At 42.3% G+C, this 17,823-nt stretch overlaps 1 protein-coding gene across 1 annotated transcript in view; it reads left to right on the top strand.

Moving 5' to 3' along the window:
- The first annotated feature begins 3,935 nt into the window (after positions 1 to 3,935).
- DENND3 (DENN domain containing 3) overlaps positions 3,936 to 17,823 on the top strand; it is a 31,999-nt gene continuing 18,111 nt past the window's right edge. Inside the window, exons 1-6 of the mRNA XM_032708334.1 lie at positions 3,936 to 4,072; positions 9,065 to 9,329; positions 9,852 to 9,967; positions 10,478 to 10,617; positions 16,056 to 16,167; positions 17,263 to 17,382. Of these exons, the coding sequence (XP_032564225.1) occupies positions 3,989 to 4,072; positions 9,065 to 9,329; positions 9,852 to 9,967; positions 10,478 to 10,617; positions 16,056 to 16,167; positions 17,263 to 17,382 (837 nt within the window). The 5' untranslated portion in view covers positions 3,936 to 3,988. The remainder of the gene's footprint in view (positions 4,073 to 9,064; positions 9,330 to 9,851; positions 9,968 to 10,477; positions 10,618 to 16,055; positions 16,168 to 17,262; positions 17,383 to 17,823) is intronic.

Raw genomic sequence — 17,823 nt, 5'->3', positions numbered from 1 at the left:
ATTCCTGCAGTCCTTACACCCAACACGGTGAAACTCTGTGAGAGTTCATGTACAAGCCCTGAGCTGGCCCATGTTTAGTTCTCAGCTCTGTTTGGAAGGGTGCACAAGCAGGAGTGAAAATCAGCCTTCTTTGTGTTTTTTCTCCTGCTCTCCTGTATTATTTATCTGTGCTTGTGTGGGTGTGTGGAATCTTTCTTTAATCTTTCAGTTTTGGCCAACATACCTGTAGAAGCCCTTACTACTCTTCACATTCCTTGACAAATTCAGCTTTCCTGATCCCATCCCTACATATCCAGGCAGTGTCCCTATATTCTTCCCAGGATATATGTCCCTTGCTCCACTGCTTGTTCCATTTCCTTCTTACAGTTTAGGTGGACCAGGATGTCCTGACTGACCCCTGCCAGTCTCGTCCCTTCCTTGCTTCATTTCCTACACATGGGAATTAACTGCTCTTGCACTCTAAGAATAATGTCCTTAAAGAGTTGCCAGATCTTTCCAGCTCCTTGAATGCAGTTTCCCAGGCGGTCCCATTCACTCATTCCTTAAAAAACTTTGCTCTCCTAAAATTCAGGGTCCTGACTCTTCAGTTGGCCCACATCCCTCAGGACTGGGGTGTTCACAGTGGAGGCATCTGTGACTCAACAAGTCACTCAGAGCTATTTTATCACATCAAAGAAACACCACTTGTGAAATTATTTTCTCCCCTTAACAGAGGCGGTCTGGCTAAAACAGGAACACTGCATTGGGAAGGTAAATTAGATTTCTACGTCAGGGGAATCTTTAATTATTCAGATACGGCCCCGCAGGTCTGATAAAGCCTTTCCCATGTTGAGGACATATCAAGACCAGCAGTTTTTTTCTGCATAGATCTTCAAGCAGTCCAGTACGACTTCAGATAGTGAAAAAACAAACATTTACGGTATTTGTGATCCTACAAAAAAGAAAACACATATTAAAAGCTGGCATTTCTTCCTCAGATGACAATTTTTCCTAGGAAAAAATTACTCAGCCTCATGAATCTTTTTGTAGCATGGAGGGATTATTTTCTCACTGTGAATTATTTCATCTCTTACAGTGACCCTCATATAACAAGTTCCCCACTTAGAGGGTTCTTAAGATTTTATCAGATTCACATTAGTACCTTTCATCTTGTAGTTCTGTTTGATAATAACTTCATCCTTGCTTTGAGGGCTACATTAATTATGAACAAGAGTAATCCAGTATTTATCATTGCATGTAGCAGAGAAATCAGAAAATAATCATGATACAGATTAATTAACTACAGGGTGACCTGAACTGCTTAATGGTCTCTGTTCATTTGTAATTTTCTTTTAATATGGTCAAATGCTCAGTCACAGTCATAGGTCAAGCAATGTAAGATGTAGGACTGTCACGTTGGAAGTAATAACCCTAAGAAAACCATACAGGGTTGCAGTGGATAACTAATTAAACACTACACCCTTTCTGAATGATTCATGTATCTGTCTCTGTTTTAATTAGGTGGGGATATCAGTCTGAAACAGCAATGTGATTTACCACTGTATATTCAGCAATAATAAGGCTTGGCTTGGCATTCATAATTCAAAAATAATATTGGAAAATTCTGAGAAAGGATGCACACAAGTGATTAGGAAAGGAATTTTAGACGTATGAGTTGTATAATCTTTTAGAAATAGACATTAATAATCTTGAACTCTGCAGGGAGAAATCTTTTCGTAGTAAAGAGTCTGTTCAAGCAGCAGCCAAAGTAACGTGATCCAGGGACAAAGAGCTGAGCTAAAAACTTGAAACTAAAAATGAGATGCCCAACTTTTAACAGTGAATGTTAACAATTCCAGTTGCATGGCCTCAGCCAGAAGTTACAGAGTTAATACAGGAATCACTCTGATTCTGGGAGCTGGGCTACACAGACCAAACAAGATCATTTTAACAATCCCTTATGACCTCAACATTCATGAACGTAAATCTTTGAGCCTATGTTCTTCTATCACTTTGAAGAAGTGATCTCTGAACTTCCAGGTTTTCAAGAATTTCCTTCTTTTAGTTACTGCTATATAAAGAGTTTCCTACATTCTGCATGTGTGTCTTCCTCTAAATTTGAGAACACCAGAGGCCACATAATCCTGAGCTTTAACACCACAAGAATTCAGACAATAAAATCCCCACCTGCTTTGTGCTTTTTTGAGGAAGTCTACTCTGACCCCTGGCCTGAGAAGAAACTCGAGAAAGCCGGGAACCATTAATACTGGGATTTTTTTGCATTTCAAATACATGAACACTAGTCCACAAAAAAACATATCTGTGACTGTGATGAAACTACAGCTCATACCTTCAGTTTTAGAGAAACCACTCTCTAGTTTCAGGTACTGGTCCCAGAGGAAACACGTTCTCTCAGTGAAGGTCTGCAGGGAGCCAATACATACAGAGTGACTCACAGTGTGTTTAGATTAAACAGCTCAAAAAGAAATCGTGGAGTTCCCTGTGCTGCGTCTCTGCTGTGCAGGCAGTCCCATTGCTCTGGAGGGGAAAGCATCAGCTCTGTGCCTACAGCCCACTGAAACTGTGACCCATGGTAACATAAATAGAAGACTCTCACGTAGTGGCAGTGACATAGTCCTGCTGAAGTGACACAGTCCTGCTGAGTCACCTGGAGCAAATAGGAGTTTGCTACAGTTATGCAAGTGCCAGACCGTGACTTCACCCATGTCTGACAGGGCGACTGGCAGCCCTGAGGCATCTCAGCTCCTTGAGGCCAACATCCCCTCTGGGAAAATAGCCCGTGGAGAAAAATTAACTTGCCCTTGGGTCAGGAAACTTCTTTCCCTAGGGCTGTCCTGGTGGGGGAGCGAAACGAGGTGCAGAAAGAATCACAGAATGGTTTGGGTTGGAAGGGACCTTGAAGATCATCCAGTTCTAATCTTCTGCAGTGGACAAGGATACCTTGCACTAGGCCAGGTTGCTCAGAGCCCCGTCCAACCCGGCCTTGAACACTTCCAGGGATGGGGCAGCAACTGCAGACTCCTCTCATTCCAACTTGTTGCTTAAAACTAGCGAATCTTATAGTCCTTGGTCATGCCAACCTGTAAATCACAAACCACATTGCTACGGTCTTTAACAGGGCTGACAGTGCCTCAGCCCTGCACCCTCAGCCTTCAGCCTCTCAACCCCCATCTCTGAGCCCCCCATCCCCCAGCTTAACCTTCAGCCTCTCATACCTCAACCCTGAGCCCTTCAGCCCCTCATCCCTTCAGTCCTGAACCCCTCATCCCCCCAGCCCTGAACTCTCAGACCTCAGCCCCCAACCCTCAGCCGAGCCCTCAGCCCTCAACCCTCACCCCTGGGACCCTGGCCCCTCAGCCCTGAACCCCTCAGCTCCTTATCTCTCAGCTCTTGTTCCCTCAGCACCTCAGCCCCTCAACCCTAAGCCCTCAGCCCCTCAACTCTGAGCCCCTCAGTCCTCAGCTCTCAGCCTCCAGCCATGAACCCCTCAGCCCCAACTCCTCATCCCCCAGCACCGAGCCCCTCAGACTTCAGCCCCTCAACCCTGAGCCGCTCAGCCCTCAGTTCTCAACCCCCTAGCCCTCAACTCTCAGCCCCCACTCCTCAGCCCATCATCTCTCATCCCCCAACACTGAGCGCCCGAGCCCCTCGACTCTCGACTCTCCTCATCCCTCGACTCACTCTCACTCTCCTCATCCCTCGACTCACTCTCCTCATCCCTCGACTCACTCTCCTCATCCCTCGACTCCTCCCAAGGCCCCGCCTCTGCCCACCCCTCCACACGTACTCCCGTTCTTATTGGCTGGAGCTCCTCAGAGCGACGGGAGAGACGACCAATCAGCGCTCGCATCGCCGTGACGAGCCAGGAGGGGCGGGCGCTGCCTCCGTTCCGCCCGCGGCACGGCCCGGGCGGCGCTGAGGGCGGGACGGGCGGACGGAGCGGCCGCCGCTCTCTCGGGGGAAGGAGCTGCCCTGTGCCCGCCGTGCCATGGAGGACTTGCTGCCCTCGGGCCTGCTGGAGGTCTGCCTGCTGGTCGGTGTGCCCCGGGAGCGGGTGCGGGCGCTGCTCCAGGTGAGGGGGGTTCGGGTGTGCGGGGCAGCGTCTGTGGGGCAGCGTCTGTCCGCGGATGGGGCTGAGATACCTCAGCAAAAACTTGTTTTGACAGGCGGACGTCAGCAGAGCAGGGGGAGTTGGGTAGCGGTGTGAGCTGATCTCACTTTTCCAAAGGTCCGAGTGTAGATGGAGAACTCATTGTAGCTTTATACAGGCAAGGACATCAAAACGCGTATCCTCGACTGGATGATAACCCACTGGTCTTCCGCTGAGAATAAAAGGGATAAAGCCTGGTAACTTGTATCCTGAGGAAAACACGAGTTGTAAACACCTGTGAGCTCAGTGCTCTGAGTTTGGCAGAACCGGCGCCGCTCGGATGCGGCGGGAGCCGATGGGTTGGTTTCCCCTTTGAATGTGCGGTTTATAACTATATAATTATTCACGTGCGAGTTCACAGTGAAAGCCCTCCCCCTGATTCTGCTGGGTTCAGATGTGCAGAGGGCGTTGGTTCCCGTACCCACGAGCCGCCCCGCTGTGGGAAGAGCGCTGGGAGAAGCTCCGGGAATTGCTGTGGGAACTGCCGCGGTGCCAGCACGTGCGGAAAAGCCAAAACAGCTCCCAGGGATCTCGGCTGTTATTGCTTGAACTTGAATTTGATTGCGCACTCTAATAGCATTAGATAAAGAGGTCTTTGTTGGGCTCGTTGCTTGCTCGCCCGCTCAGGAGGCGACTTTTGCTGATGTCAGCCTCTTAAGCGATAACAGCCAAGCAGAGGTTCGCATTCCAGGGTCTCATTCATGTGTACATTCAGCACGGGAATACAGTTCCTAAATGTCACCACCAGACTTGTGAAATCGGGGGTGTATGTGGTGTTTTGTCATCTGCCTGAGAAGTGAACCCAGAAGAAGGGGAATTTCTTATTCGTTCCAGTTTGCTCAGTTTGATCTCGTTGCTCTCAAAAAACCCCCTGTGGAACAACAAATAAGAAACTGGCTACAGAAAGTAAAGGCATTTTGATATTCTGATCACACGACAGGTTTTGAATTGTTTCTTTGCTCAAGATACAAAAAGGTGTCAGAAAAGAAAGTAGTCCCTGTTCTTATCGACATTAACTACAGTAAGGTCCCTACAAGCTGTTGCACTGCAGGGATTTCAATCACTGTCTTAGGGCAAGCTTATAGATTTACTCCACTTCCTTTTCCTTCTGCAACACTATCTACACGAGGAAAGGGTGGAATATGTTTTATGTCTAATTTTAGTGAACGTAGAAAGAAGAGACCTTATTGACAGAAAATGAGAACATTTCAATGGAGAGTAGTGGATCTCTGATGATATTTACAGTAGGTAAAAATCTTGATCGTGCTTCAAATCTTGGTCTTGAAAGCATGTTTGTGCATTCTTAACTTTATTGCAACACGAAGTGATAAAGTCAATGAGAATATTATAGAACTCACTTCCAAAGTAAGAAAAGCCTTCTATGACTGGCCTGTTGTCAATGGGGATTCCAGGAAAAAAAGTACAGTTTTGCACTGAAGCTCATGAAACAGAATTTTCTGGGCTGTCATCCATCAATTGTCCTTATTGCCAAGAAGACTGTCACCCTGAGATTTCAATTTGAAGTGATCAAAGGCATCTGTTTTCAGCTGGTGGTTTATTTTTTAGTGTTGAAGGTGTGTATTTTGTAAGAACGAAAATAGACAATGTGAAGCTTCTTTCCCTTAAGTTATCTGCAGCTCTAAAGCTTGGTTTTGATTTGGCAAGTATCATGTGCAAGCTGTCTGTGACTTGTCTCAGATCTTCCTGTCAGCTCCACCGTTGGGTTCTGTATCTACCCCCCACAGTCAGTGCTACAGAGCTTGTCTCTAAAAGACAAGCTAAAGAAGGGTCATGAAGACCCTAAAGAAGGGTCATGAAGATGATTAGAGGGGTGGAGCACCTCTCCTGTGAGGAACGACTGAGGGAATTGAGACTGTTTAACCTGGAGAAGAGAAGGTTCTGTGGTGACTTCATTACAGCCTTTCAGTACATGAAGGGGTTACAAGAAAGCTGGAGAGGAACTTTTGACAAGGGGGAATGGTTTCAAACTGGCAGAGGGCAGGTTTAGATTAGATATTAGAGAACTGCTGACAAACAGGAGTGACACCAACATAAACTGAGCTATGTGAGGGCTGGGGCATGAGAGGGGAGTAATCTCCTTCCTGAGGGACTTCTGAAACTTCACTGTATGAGACCCAAAGCAACCTGATCTGACTTCAGCGTTATCATTGAGTTGCACTAGAATCTCCAGAGGTCATCCTAGAGTGGTTTGGAGTGGAAGTGACCTTAAGGATCAGCTTGTTCCAACCCCTTCCACTTCCACCTTCCACCAGACCAGGTTGCTCAAAGCCCCATCCGTGGTGGCCCTGAACACTTCTGGGATTGGAGCATCCACAACTTTTCAGGGCAACCTGTTCCAGGGCCTCACCATCCTCTCAGGGAAGAATTTCTTCCTAATATCTAATCTAAACCTGCCTTCTGTCAGTTTAAAGCCATTTCCTCTTTTTCTGTCGCTACAACCTAATTGTCAAGTCTAACCTAATTTTTATAAGTCTTCAGACTTTTCCCTACCCAATTATTCCTTAAAGAAGCTGATTCTTTTGTGACATTCAAAGTGAAATTAACTTCTTCAGTCCTGGGAAGAGGAGAATGAGATCGAGGAAACACCAAAAAGCTGAGGTCATGCTCTGATCTGTGATTTCAACACACTCCTTCTTGTTTGTGTCTAAATACTGCAGTCATTGTAAAAGCCTGTCTCATGTCCATGTCCTTTACAGCACCATTGTTATAGGAACACAGCCAGTAAATGGCGATGGAATAAAATCCTTGACTTGTGGGATCGTGCAGACTTGGGGGAAGGAGAAGGCATTAGTGTTTATGGGGGGTGTGATGCAAGGAGATTTGATAGTAGAGAGCAACAGAAGAGAAACGTTTCAAAATGAAGAAGTAACAGTAGAAGCAGAGACAAAAAATAGCAAAAACAAGTGGATATTGTTCTGTTGCTGCCCATTCACTATCCCTGAAGTGAAGGAGTAAGGAAATGTGACTTTGGCCGAGACATTAATATGAGCTGACTTGAATGCTGGTGACTGAGTCACTGGGTCAGAGACTGTGCTGACAGTGCTGTTCTGTGAGAAAAAAATGGTGTTTAAATGCCTCTGTTGAAGTTCAAGACATCAAGGACCTGCCATTTCAGGAGCTGTTACACTAAGGCCATTAAGTTGCTGGCTGCCATCCAGCACTTTGGAGCACAGAGGTGCCTTCAGTGTCAGTCAGGGATTGCCCTGTCAAAGCAGCTCTGTGTGAAAACCTCGGCGGGGCAAATCTGCCAAGCTGAGATTGCTCCTGTTTGAGTGGGTCTGTGCTTTTCTTGTATAACAGCCTCAGGGGTGAGCCTTAATTCTGAATTTCCTCCTGAAATATTTAGCTGCATGTTAGTTTGAGAGTGATCATGCTGGATTTATCTGTGTTTCCAGACCAACTAAGGAAAATGACACCAAGTTTTTAGCATGGGAGGATGTGGATCTCGGTACCCCAATTTGTGACATGCTTTTTAAGGTCATTGCTAACTTCTGAATATCCCAGTGGATACTTATCTGAACTTTTATCTTATTCACTCCAATTTATTTCTAGTTCACACTCTATGTGTTCATTAAAGAGTATTTTTTCACTCCTTTTTTTTAGTGAAGTAGTTTCTTTCAAGTATCCTATTAGAAATACGGTGGAGTTTATGGAGCTTAAGACACAATAACTAATATATCATGAAGTATTCCTTCTCATTTTTCCTATGCTGCTCAAATGTGAAAAAAGCTATTGGAGGACTCATCTGTTAAGATTTATGAGCTGAGACTTGGACAGTGGAAGATTGACTTCAGTGAAGCAATAGAGCTTTGTATGTTGTAGCTATTTTAAAAATTAGGGAAATGAATGAATGAGGCCAGCACTGGCTCTCAAGGAGCATCTTGCATCATGTCTGAAGGTAAAAGCAGCACGTAGGCTTCATCTCCTCCGGTTTTGGAGCTGTTAGCAAAAAGCTGAAAATGAAACAGCTTTTTAACCACAGTGGGACTCGCCTTTCCTGTTTCCAAATATCCGTTGGCTAAACAAAGCTTTTATTTGTTGTTTTGACCTTGCAGGAAGAATTACAATTGCAGTGAAGTAATTGAATAGGCAGCTACTTGTCTCTACTATATGGTCAAGAATACAAAAAGTGCTCCCAAGCACAAGGAAATCTCTAGTTGCTTCCTCCACAGGTTTATCATTGCAAGGCTGTGGGGGCTTTCTGGCCAGCTGTAAAAATGTTGTAATTTCATACATGCTCTTGGGATGCCTCTTCCACTCAGTCTTCAGTATATGGAGAGGTTTTCATGGCTTCATGTTTTACAGTGTCTTAAAATTGTGTTTATTGTTACAGTGATTGTGATTTTTAATTGCACTTTCTTTAATTGCCTTATAAAGTTAAAAGTTGTCTTGTGAAATCCTGTGTGGGTTTTTTTTCCTTTTTTTTCCCTGTAGAGGTTATTCTGAGTTAAAATGTAGCTTTTCCTAAAGTTGAACAATGACTTATCTGGAAAGTTCTGCTCTTTTTCTCTGTTTTCATTTATTTGCTGCCTGTTTTCTCTTACTGCCAGTGTTTATTTTAAGTATAGCTTAAGTATATCCCAACACTGCAAAGGAGGAAATAACCGTATTTCATATTTGTTAGTTTCTTTTGCCCAAGGCATAATGTTGTTATGGTCCATTTTGAATGATGAAAATGATTCCTTGCCTACTGAAAATTCACAGAGTATTCCCCTTGCATTAACATATGTAAAGCAAAAAATTAGAAGGAAAAATTAATTATTTAGGAAGAAGATAAAGTGTATTCTAAACCCACAGTTTTAGGAGTAGAGAGAAAACAGGGTTAAAAGTAATTTTAAAAAACCTATCAGGATGAGTGTCAATTTAGTTGTTGTTTGTTTGTTTTTTCAACAGGGCACTCAAAGAAAACCCAAAAGCCTTGATCCAGAAGTCCTCTCTGTATTTGTGCCTCCATTTATCAGCAGAGATGACGTTCAGGTGCTTCATGGTGGCAATAACTTGAATAAAAGTAAACGCAGGTCCTTCCGAAAGAAGAAGGAGAGACCCAAGATGGAAAACGTCAAGAGCATCAATGGGGAGCAGAAAGCACCTGACACAGAAGATGTTACAGTTCCCAAGGACATTGATCTTGTTGCTCTGCCACAGCTGTGCTTCCCAGGTACATGAGGGCTCACTGAGAAATGTTTTAATGTATATATTTGTTTTACCCATAGCACAGCCAAAATCTTGCTTTGAGTGAAGTGCACACATACACACACTTTAAAGATTATTTTTTTGCCCCCAAAATGGCTGAGAACTCCCTCACTTTTCATTTGGTATTCACTACCTGAAGTAGTGAATGTTCCCTCCAGGTTTAATTGCAGAAATTTTAGTATGCATGTCACTATTACAGACCTTATTAACATCTTGAAAGGAAAGAAAAAAAGGGGGAAAAGCCCATTTATTGTATTTTGCCACTGAAAATGCAGAATAATTCTATTTTTGCTTGTTCAGTAGTGTGCAGCTTGCAGCCTCTGTAACAACCCTTAGATCAAATGGACTGTATATGTACATTTTAATCCCTTAAAAATGAGATATTTCTCTTGAAATGAAGTGGCCATGTGCAGTATTTGTCATGAATTGCTTTTCACTCAGCTGCAGTTAAATATTCAATTAAAAAAGGTTTCTGCTTTCATTTCAGGAGGACTTTATGTAACTTCTGAATCAAAAGAGGACCACATTCATTTCCTGGTCTTCACTGACGTCTGTGGTAACAGAACATACGGTGTTGTTGCACAGCACTACCAGCCCATGCAAGTATGTTATTTAACTCCTGCTTTTGTTAGAACATATGAAAAGATACAAAATAAAACAAAGCAAAACACTTGGAGAATAATGTCATGTTTAATTTATGAAATTGGTTAACAGATATGTTTTTATGTTAGAAGGACTACAGGACAAATCACACTTTACATTGCCATTGTGGATTTAATTATTTTGGAACACACTGCATTAGGAAAACCTTGTTACGGATTTCATTTAGGAGATTTGGATATTTAGGAGCAGACTTTATCCCTTGGATGATTTTTTGGTGATGACTGTACCCTGTGTTCTTTCTAAATAATACATTTTGTGCTGAAATTCTTTTTAATACTTATGTTTCAGTCTTGTAGGCTGGCGTTTTTCTGAAGATCTTAAGGGAGACGGACATCCAGATCCCTTTGAAATTTAGAGGGAATTGGGTATCCTGCCTCTAAGGTTCTCGAGAAAATATCAGACATAAATTAATGATTGATATAAACCCATTAAGGTGTAGTTTCCTTGCAGGATGGTTGGATCTCCTGGAACGGGCAGGCCCACCGGGAATTGGCGCAGATTGGGAAGGTGCCGGTCTGTTTTGTGCCATTTGCTGTTTGTGTTATATCCAGATATCCATATTTTAATGCCCTCAAGGATTGTCTCTCTAGGTAAGATTTGCTATCCTGTGTGTTTCTGCTGGAAATGACTGGGCAGGTTTTAATGAATGAATTTGCATGATGTGGTCAGGAGAGCTGTGTAATGCTAGAGCAGTGGTTAGTTTTATGTTAAGGTAGTGTGGGATGTGTGGGAGAGGAAAAGAAGAAATTCTGTGTGAATATTGTCCAGACAGAAAGTGAAAATTCTGAATGTTGTCTCATGTTCCTTGAGGTTTTTGCTAAGCCTAGAAAATACTAATGTGCAGGCAACAGATTTCTCACAGATACTGTTTTTTGAAGACGATTAACTGTAATTTTCACACACTTGTGAAAATCACTTTCAGTGCACAAAAAGCTCTTTATAATGCACCAAATAAATGTCATAAGAACATGAATGTCTTTATTAGTAAACAGTTAATGACACTTTAAAGAAATAACCCAAGTCACTTGAGGAAATGCAGTGGTTACTTGGAGAGAAATTCTTGGGATACACTGGTAGAAACATTCAAATACTCTGCAATGTAGATGATTTGGAAGGTGAATGAACATGGGTCTATCTTGTTATTTAGTAACTTCACTTACTTTGAGGTTACTTTATTGTTAAATTGTTAAGATCTATGTGCATCTATTATGGATTAAAACCTCCTGACACCAGGGATCTTGTCTGTGTCCATTGGATATTACTGGGTATCTTACCTTGAAGAAGTTTTCTTCACTAAATTCCAGTCAAGCTTTCTAGAGTCAAATTTGAAGCCAGGTGTTCTCTTTTTCACGAAATATGCTGAGCTGGAATTTGTTCTTATGTATAAGTTCAGAGATGTTAGGGTTTTAGGTTGGAGCTTGTGTATTCCCATTTGTTGTGCCAGTGGTCGTATCCAGAGGAGATGAGCAAGGATGTGCTCCCTGGCTACCGGCTGAGGTGCATCACTAGCCCCTAACCTGGCTCCACTCCAGGATGAGACCTGAGCACTCGTTTCCCCCCTCCACACACTGCTTCTTCCCCGTGCTGTGAGCTTGGATCTGTTGGAGCACTGACTGGGTTTCCCTGGTGCAGAGAGCCCTGGAGGAACAAAGCAGTGCCTTTCTCTTGGGCAGTTGGGATGTTGCCTCTGAAAAAGCTGTGAGATCGGGAATGAGTCACTCTGGCAGCCCTTAAGGGCTTGGACCTCTGCTCTGTCATTTTCAAAGCATTAGTGCAGGGGTTTGATGTGGACAAAGGACTCCAACGCGATGGAACATTGATATGTTCAGTGAAATAAAAAGGAAATATTTGTTTTCCTTTCTCTTTTCCTGCCCAGATCACTTTTTCCGGTCTTTATATTTAAGTCTATTACATCAGCCCTTGGTATTGCAGGAACTGATTCATTACCTTTTTATAGTCTCAATTCTCAAGTAAATATTGCTCTGCATATGGAGCTCTTTCAGCTGTGTACCTGAGCTGTCGTGCTCTACTGTTTCTAACCAGCTTTTATAATGGGATTCCTGCTGCTTTTATTCTGTGAGCTCAGCTGTGTCAGGGCTCACCTCACACCAGCTTTCCACTGGGTAGGAAATAGTATGGATTCAGCTTTACAGTTCCAGTGCTCATCAGTGGTTTTTGTAGTATAGTCATAAATGAGCAATTTCCTCTCTGAAGTGAGACATCTCTGAGCTGGGAGAAGCAGTTGATTGGCAAATGGGTTTTTTAAGAGGCCGCTAAAGGAGAAGTGGGAAAATATTCAGGAGAAGCATGGAAAATTCCAGAAGTTATAAAAATGTTTCTAGGCCTCGTATCTGTTTAGAACAGACAAGAAGCAGGTGGAGTTAACCCTCTAGAGGGGCAAGCTCCTGCCTCTGGGTGGGTATTTTAAACATTATAATTAAACACCTCTGCCTTGGTCACATATAGTAAGGTTTGGCACCTATCTAAGGTGTTAATGTCCAAGGTTACTACCATGGATGGCTTTTCCCTTTTAACTGGGTCTGTACTTTTCCCTTTTAACTGAGTCTGTACTTTTTCCTTTTAACTGAGTCTGTGCTTCCCAAATCTTCGTTCGGGAAGCTCAGCCATGATGAGTCTGTGCTGGCCTCTGAGGGGAGCTCACACTGATCAGTACCCTGCCATCTCAGCTTTGAGTGATCTCTAAATAGGTGAATAATTATAGGGGAGTTCAACAGGACAATAACCTTCTCTGTGAGTCCTGTGTGTTGTCCTGGTCTCTTAACAGGGGAATTTGTCACATAGTTGCACAGCTCTTTTGCTTCTGCATCTGTCAGATGTGTGTGTGACTGGGAGGAAAGGGGGAGAGTGAGTGATAAAGCTCATTTGGTGTTGCCATTTCCCACTCTACTGGAAACTCAACTGATGAAGTTTCCATTAAATTTTCTTCTGGAATTTTTTCTAAATCTCATTTTTCTTGATGCTACTTAGTGGACAGTTTCAGAGTGTCTGCCCTTCTGTATTTAGCGTTTGGGTTTTGGTTTTTTTTGGAAAAATATTTCACTGTGCACTTGGACAGAGAGAAAGGAAGGGGTGGAGAGGTACCAGTTTTCCTTATTTTGGTTGTGCTACTGAGGTTCTTCCATGTGTTATGAAACAGCTGCTGGGATGTGTGGATGTTCTGAATGCAGTATAAGCAATTACAGCAAAGACTGTAGGATGTATTTTGAGTGTAGTGCCCTGTACAGCTGGAAATGTTTCAGCTTCTTGTAACATGACAAAGCATCGACGTTTTGTCTCTGTAAAGCAGAAAGGGAGTTACTGTGTGTAATTTGGGATTCCTTAGCTGTAATCAGGTGGCCAGTGGGTTAAAAATCTAATAAGTGTTTTCACTCACTGAGTGTCCTCAAGTAGCAGTGCCTCCTGTACTAAACAAATAATAACACCTCCAAGAGCACACTGGAATCCTTGGAATGCTGCAGTGGAGTTTTGCAGGATGCAAAACTGATTACCCATTCCTAAATCAGGGGATTTGAAAACACTTGCTGGTGAACCTCAACTACCTAGTGTGTAGCCCTTTCCTTGTGAGAACTAGTGGAAGAATGCTGTTGCTCCTGAAGACCTGATGTTGAAGTAGCAATTAAAGGGGTTCTGCTTCCATTCAGGACTTCTTTTTGCAGCAAAAGGTTTCCTTTTCCTTCAGAATTCTGCTGTTCATAGATTATTTTCTTCAGGACCTGAGTGCACAGAATTGCTTGTAGAGGGGATGGTACTTGTTTTCAGTCAGAACAGTCATCAGTGTTATTCTATTGTCATAGTTATTCCCAGATAAAATCCAGGTTCCTAAACTTTTTCAAGTGGCAAAGCGTGGTAGAAATCACAGCTGAAAACTGAGATCAGACTGAGATTAAAAACTAAAACGCACAGGCAACATCAAACTGTAAATCCATGTAGGTGCTTTGAATTAGAAGGGGATCTTTCAAACTATCATCATAGTAACAAAGGTCTTTGTATTCAATGCCAATTATTTTATAATTAATTCCCATTTTACTAGCACACAGTGCTTCCAAATCTAGAACAATTTGAATGGAGTGTGTCTGCCTGTCTCCAAAGCAAGCAGATGTGCACATAGACCATTTCACAACACAGTGGCTGTTGGATTATTCTACATTATTTGAAATGTTCAGTTTTAACTTGAGAGGTTTAGGCACTTTGCACAGGTGGTTTTACCTCAATTTGTTACACTGCATGAGAAGTGAAATATTCCTGGCAGTAATCTCCTGGATGAACTCCTGTCTTGGATGGATGAATAGGCTCCATTCAAACAGTAAATCTTCCAACCTGTGTATTAGTCTTTGCCTTCAGAAAAGATGGGAGTGTGCAAATAGCTCCCAGCATTGAGGCAGCAGAGGGGGCCTATTGTGAGCTGTTCTTGCTTCCTGAAACACCTGTCTGTGGACAGTTAATAGCACTAATGAAAGGTTCATAAACTCCATAGCTTTCCACTTGAGTGTTTCAGAGATGACTTCATTTATTTCAGCAGAAGTTTGCAGTGCAGGGCTGTCAGCTGCTGTTAAGTTGCATTAATGGGCCTCGTGTCTTGATTAGGGAGCTCTGACAGCCCTCTCTGTGCATCTGCTGCTTTTTTAGTCACATTAATTCTGTTGTGACATTTACTGGATCTCTTGATACCAGATTTTTGTCTCAAAAGAAAAAAGCCAAAACAGGTCTACCTATTCTGTTAGGTCACACCTAAGGCATTACCAAGTGTGACAGAGTATTTGTTTAAATTGATGAATCTAGTGTCTGTTTTTCTTTGATAATTCTTAAATTCCACTTCTCTACCCCCTCTATACCCCTGAATAGCTGATGGGCTTTTTGGGGATATATATAACAGCCTAGTACATAGCCCAGGGCTTTTTCCAAATAGGAATATAGTGAATTTAAATATCTCGTTTAAAAGTGCAGTAATATATGACAGAATATGTTTCTTCTGGAATCCAAATGCTATACACTGATATGGTGTCCTGGGTTCATATATATCTTTTGACCTATTCTGTTACTTTCTAGACCACTTTCTTCCTGAAGAGCAAGTATTCTGCAGGAAACCAGTAAAACTGCAAACTGAAGTAAAACCTCAAGGGAGAAGATAACCATATTCAGTTCCTAGTTTCTGTATGTATAGGTTTGCAGGCCTAGGTTTCTCATTTTGTAAAGATTTGGGTTTTTTGCTACTGACATATACCTGAAATTTATATTGAATGAAATGCCCTCTCTGACTACAAATATCCTACTTGTTAGTTGTTACATTTCAGAAATGCTGTTGGACTTAAGTTTGCAGTCTTAATAGTGTGTATGTTTAGATGCTCCTGAATTGATTTGGTGCATAATATAAACCTTGATAATATAAAAATGACCTTTGTTAGGGTAATACAGGTCTGCAACAGAAACATTTGGCAGGTTTGCACAAATGTTCTTGTTCTTTGTGTGAGCAGGAATGACAGTTCATCCAGGCCTAGGCCTGCAGCTAAGTGTGGCTCTTGCTTCACATTCCTCTGCAGTCAAGTCCATATCCACAACCTCTTTTCCTCTGGTGCTGTTTTCCATCCCAGAGCCGGTGTCTGATGCTTGGGAATGAAGAAACACCAAGGCAACTGTGTTGCAGCTGTGGGTGTTTGGTTCCTCAAGCAACCTCTGTAAGACACTTCCTTTAGCTGCATCTCAGCCTCTCATCTCACATGTGGTTTTCTTTGGCCATCATGGGACCCACTGTGCTGAGTCCTCTGGACTGGATATGATGCAGCAGTTTTTTGTGCATGGAAGTCAAAAAAACAACCAAAAGACTGCTTCTGACACAGTAGCATCATTTAAATTAAATGGAGCTGCTCAAGTATCTAATAAATTAGAAACTAATTAGTTGGAATAATAGCTTCATTGCTCCTAGTATTTTTTTTTCTAGATTATCAGCAAAAAGGCTTTTTTGTGTTTGCATGTTACTATTGATAAGTAATTTCTTATAATTTAATTACAGCTTACTGGTGCATCTACGACCTTTCAAGGATTTAGATATTGAGGAGCACATAAAAGAATTTGCAGCAAAGCTGTTTTTAATCCCCAGCCCGCCACCAGGACCACTCCACTTGGTAATTACTCACCCTGAATTTCATAACCACTTCAACATTATGTCTTATAAAATACCAAGGTGCTGTTTTCTATAAACTGGGCAACATTCTTGAGTGTCAGGTCAGAGATTGTACCTGTTGATGTGAAACTGATGTTAATACCTGTGCTTTAAAAATCAGGCTGTGCATTATTAGGTCAGAAAACAACAGTGTGGCCAGGGTCAGGCTTGAGCACTGGCATACCACTCATGTTCTTTAGTTTGCATTATTCCTCTAGGGAGGATCTGGCTCATGCCAACTCTTTGTGGTCTGAGATGATGCCTGGGTAGGTCTGGGAACAGCAGAACAGCGTGTGGTGGATGAAGTGTCCTGGGTTGGCTGCTGAGAGGGGAAACTCACATCAGCATTTGTATTCAGGGCTGTATTTTCTTCTTTCTGACCCTTTGCAAGTCAAGCCAGAAGTCAGTGATACCAGCACACACTGTTTTATCTGCTGCAATGGGGAAGCAGTGCTTTGGCCATGGACTTCTCCTTAGCTGCTTTCCCTGACCCTGGGATGAGGGGTTGGGAGTGAAGGAAAAAATAGCATAGTTGGACAATTGCCTGCATGATGGGCTAAACCAGCTGCCAAGTGCTGAAATATGCAGCACATGCAGGATCTGACCCCCAGAGGTCTGAGCTGGAGAATTTGAAACACTGTGAGAGCTCATTCCTTTTAGCTTGTTTTATTTCCTTAGTGTGGCCACCTAAACCCACTTATTTTGTTCATGCTTTTTCTATTTTCTGTTTTGGTTTCCCAGTTATATGTACAAATGTAAATTCAATTATTTCGTTATGCTTTACAACAAAGCAAGTTTAATTCTGTTAAAAAATTTTGTTTATTGGCCAAACACCCCATGAGAATGAGAGGAGACAAGTCTGTATTAATCTTTCAAACCAGTTATTATGTTTTTTAATATTTCCCTCTTTTTATTTCACTTTTCTGTAGTATGCAAATGCCTGTCTTCTTGCTCTCAATTAACATTAACATTCTGTAGTTGGAACTAAAATCCCAAATTAAATGTGCTATGGGAACATTTTCTTCAAGGAGTAAATGGAAAGCATCTGTTATTACAGGTATTTAATATGAAACCACTTCAGATAATAATTCCTTCACGAGAGGATCCGGACAGTCCAATTATTGACTTGGATCTTCATCTTCCATTGCTTTGTTTCAAGCCAGAGCAGGTGCTGCAGGTAAAACCAACTGATGCTTTAAAATGTTTTAGAGATTGACAGTACTGGTAACTTGTGGTTTAGGGAAGAAATCAAGATATTTATTTACCAAAAAAACTTTATTATTATAAAATAATTCATAATAGTCTTAGTTCTGAGATATGGCGCAATAAAATATACTTCTTATTAAGATGGTTTTTTATTTATAGACCAGATTGGATTAAGGCATATTGCACTCTTTCCCCCTATGGTTTAGAAACAGGTGGTAAATTTCTTAAGAATATATTTTAAAATGTAAATGCCCAAGCTGATTGACGGGTTTTATTTTGAGTTCTCATTACATGCATTTCATGTGTAATTTTGTGTACTTTCTTCATGTGTGAGAAAGGGGCCTGTAGGAAGGATTGAAAACAGTTGGCACTCTCATACAGATAAAGTGTAAATGGTGTAGAAAGAGGGGAA

The sequence above is a fragment of the Chiroxiphia lanceolata genome, chromosome 1 (genome assembly GCF_009829145.1).
Source record: "Chiroxiphia lanceolata isolate bChiLan1 chromosome 1, bChiLan1.pri, whole genome shotgun sequence".
NCBI lineage: Eukaryota > Metazoa > Chordata > Aves > Passeriformes > Pipridae > Chiroxiphia > Chiroxiphia lanceolata.
This window is presented reverse-complemented; position numbering and strand designations above follow the sequence as displayed.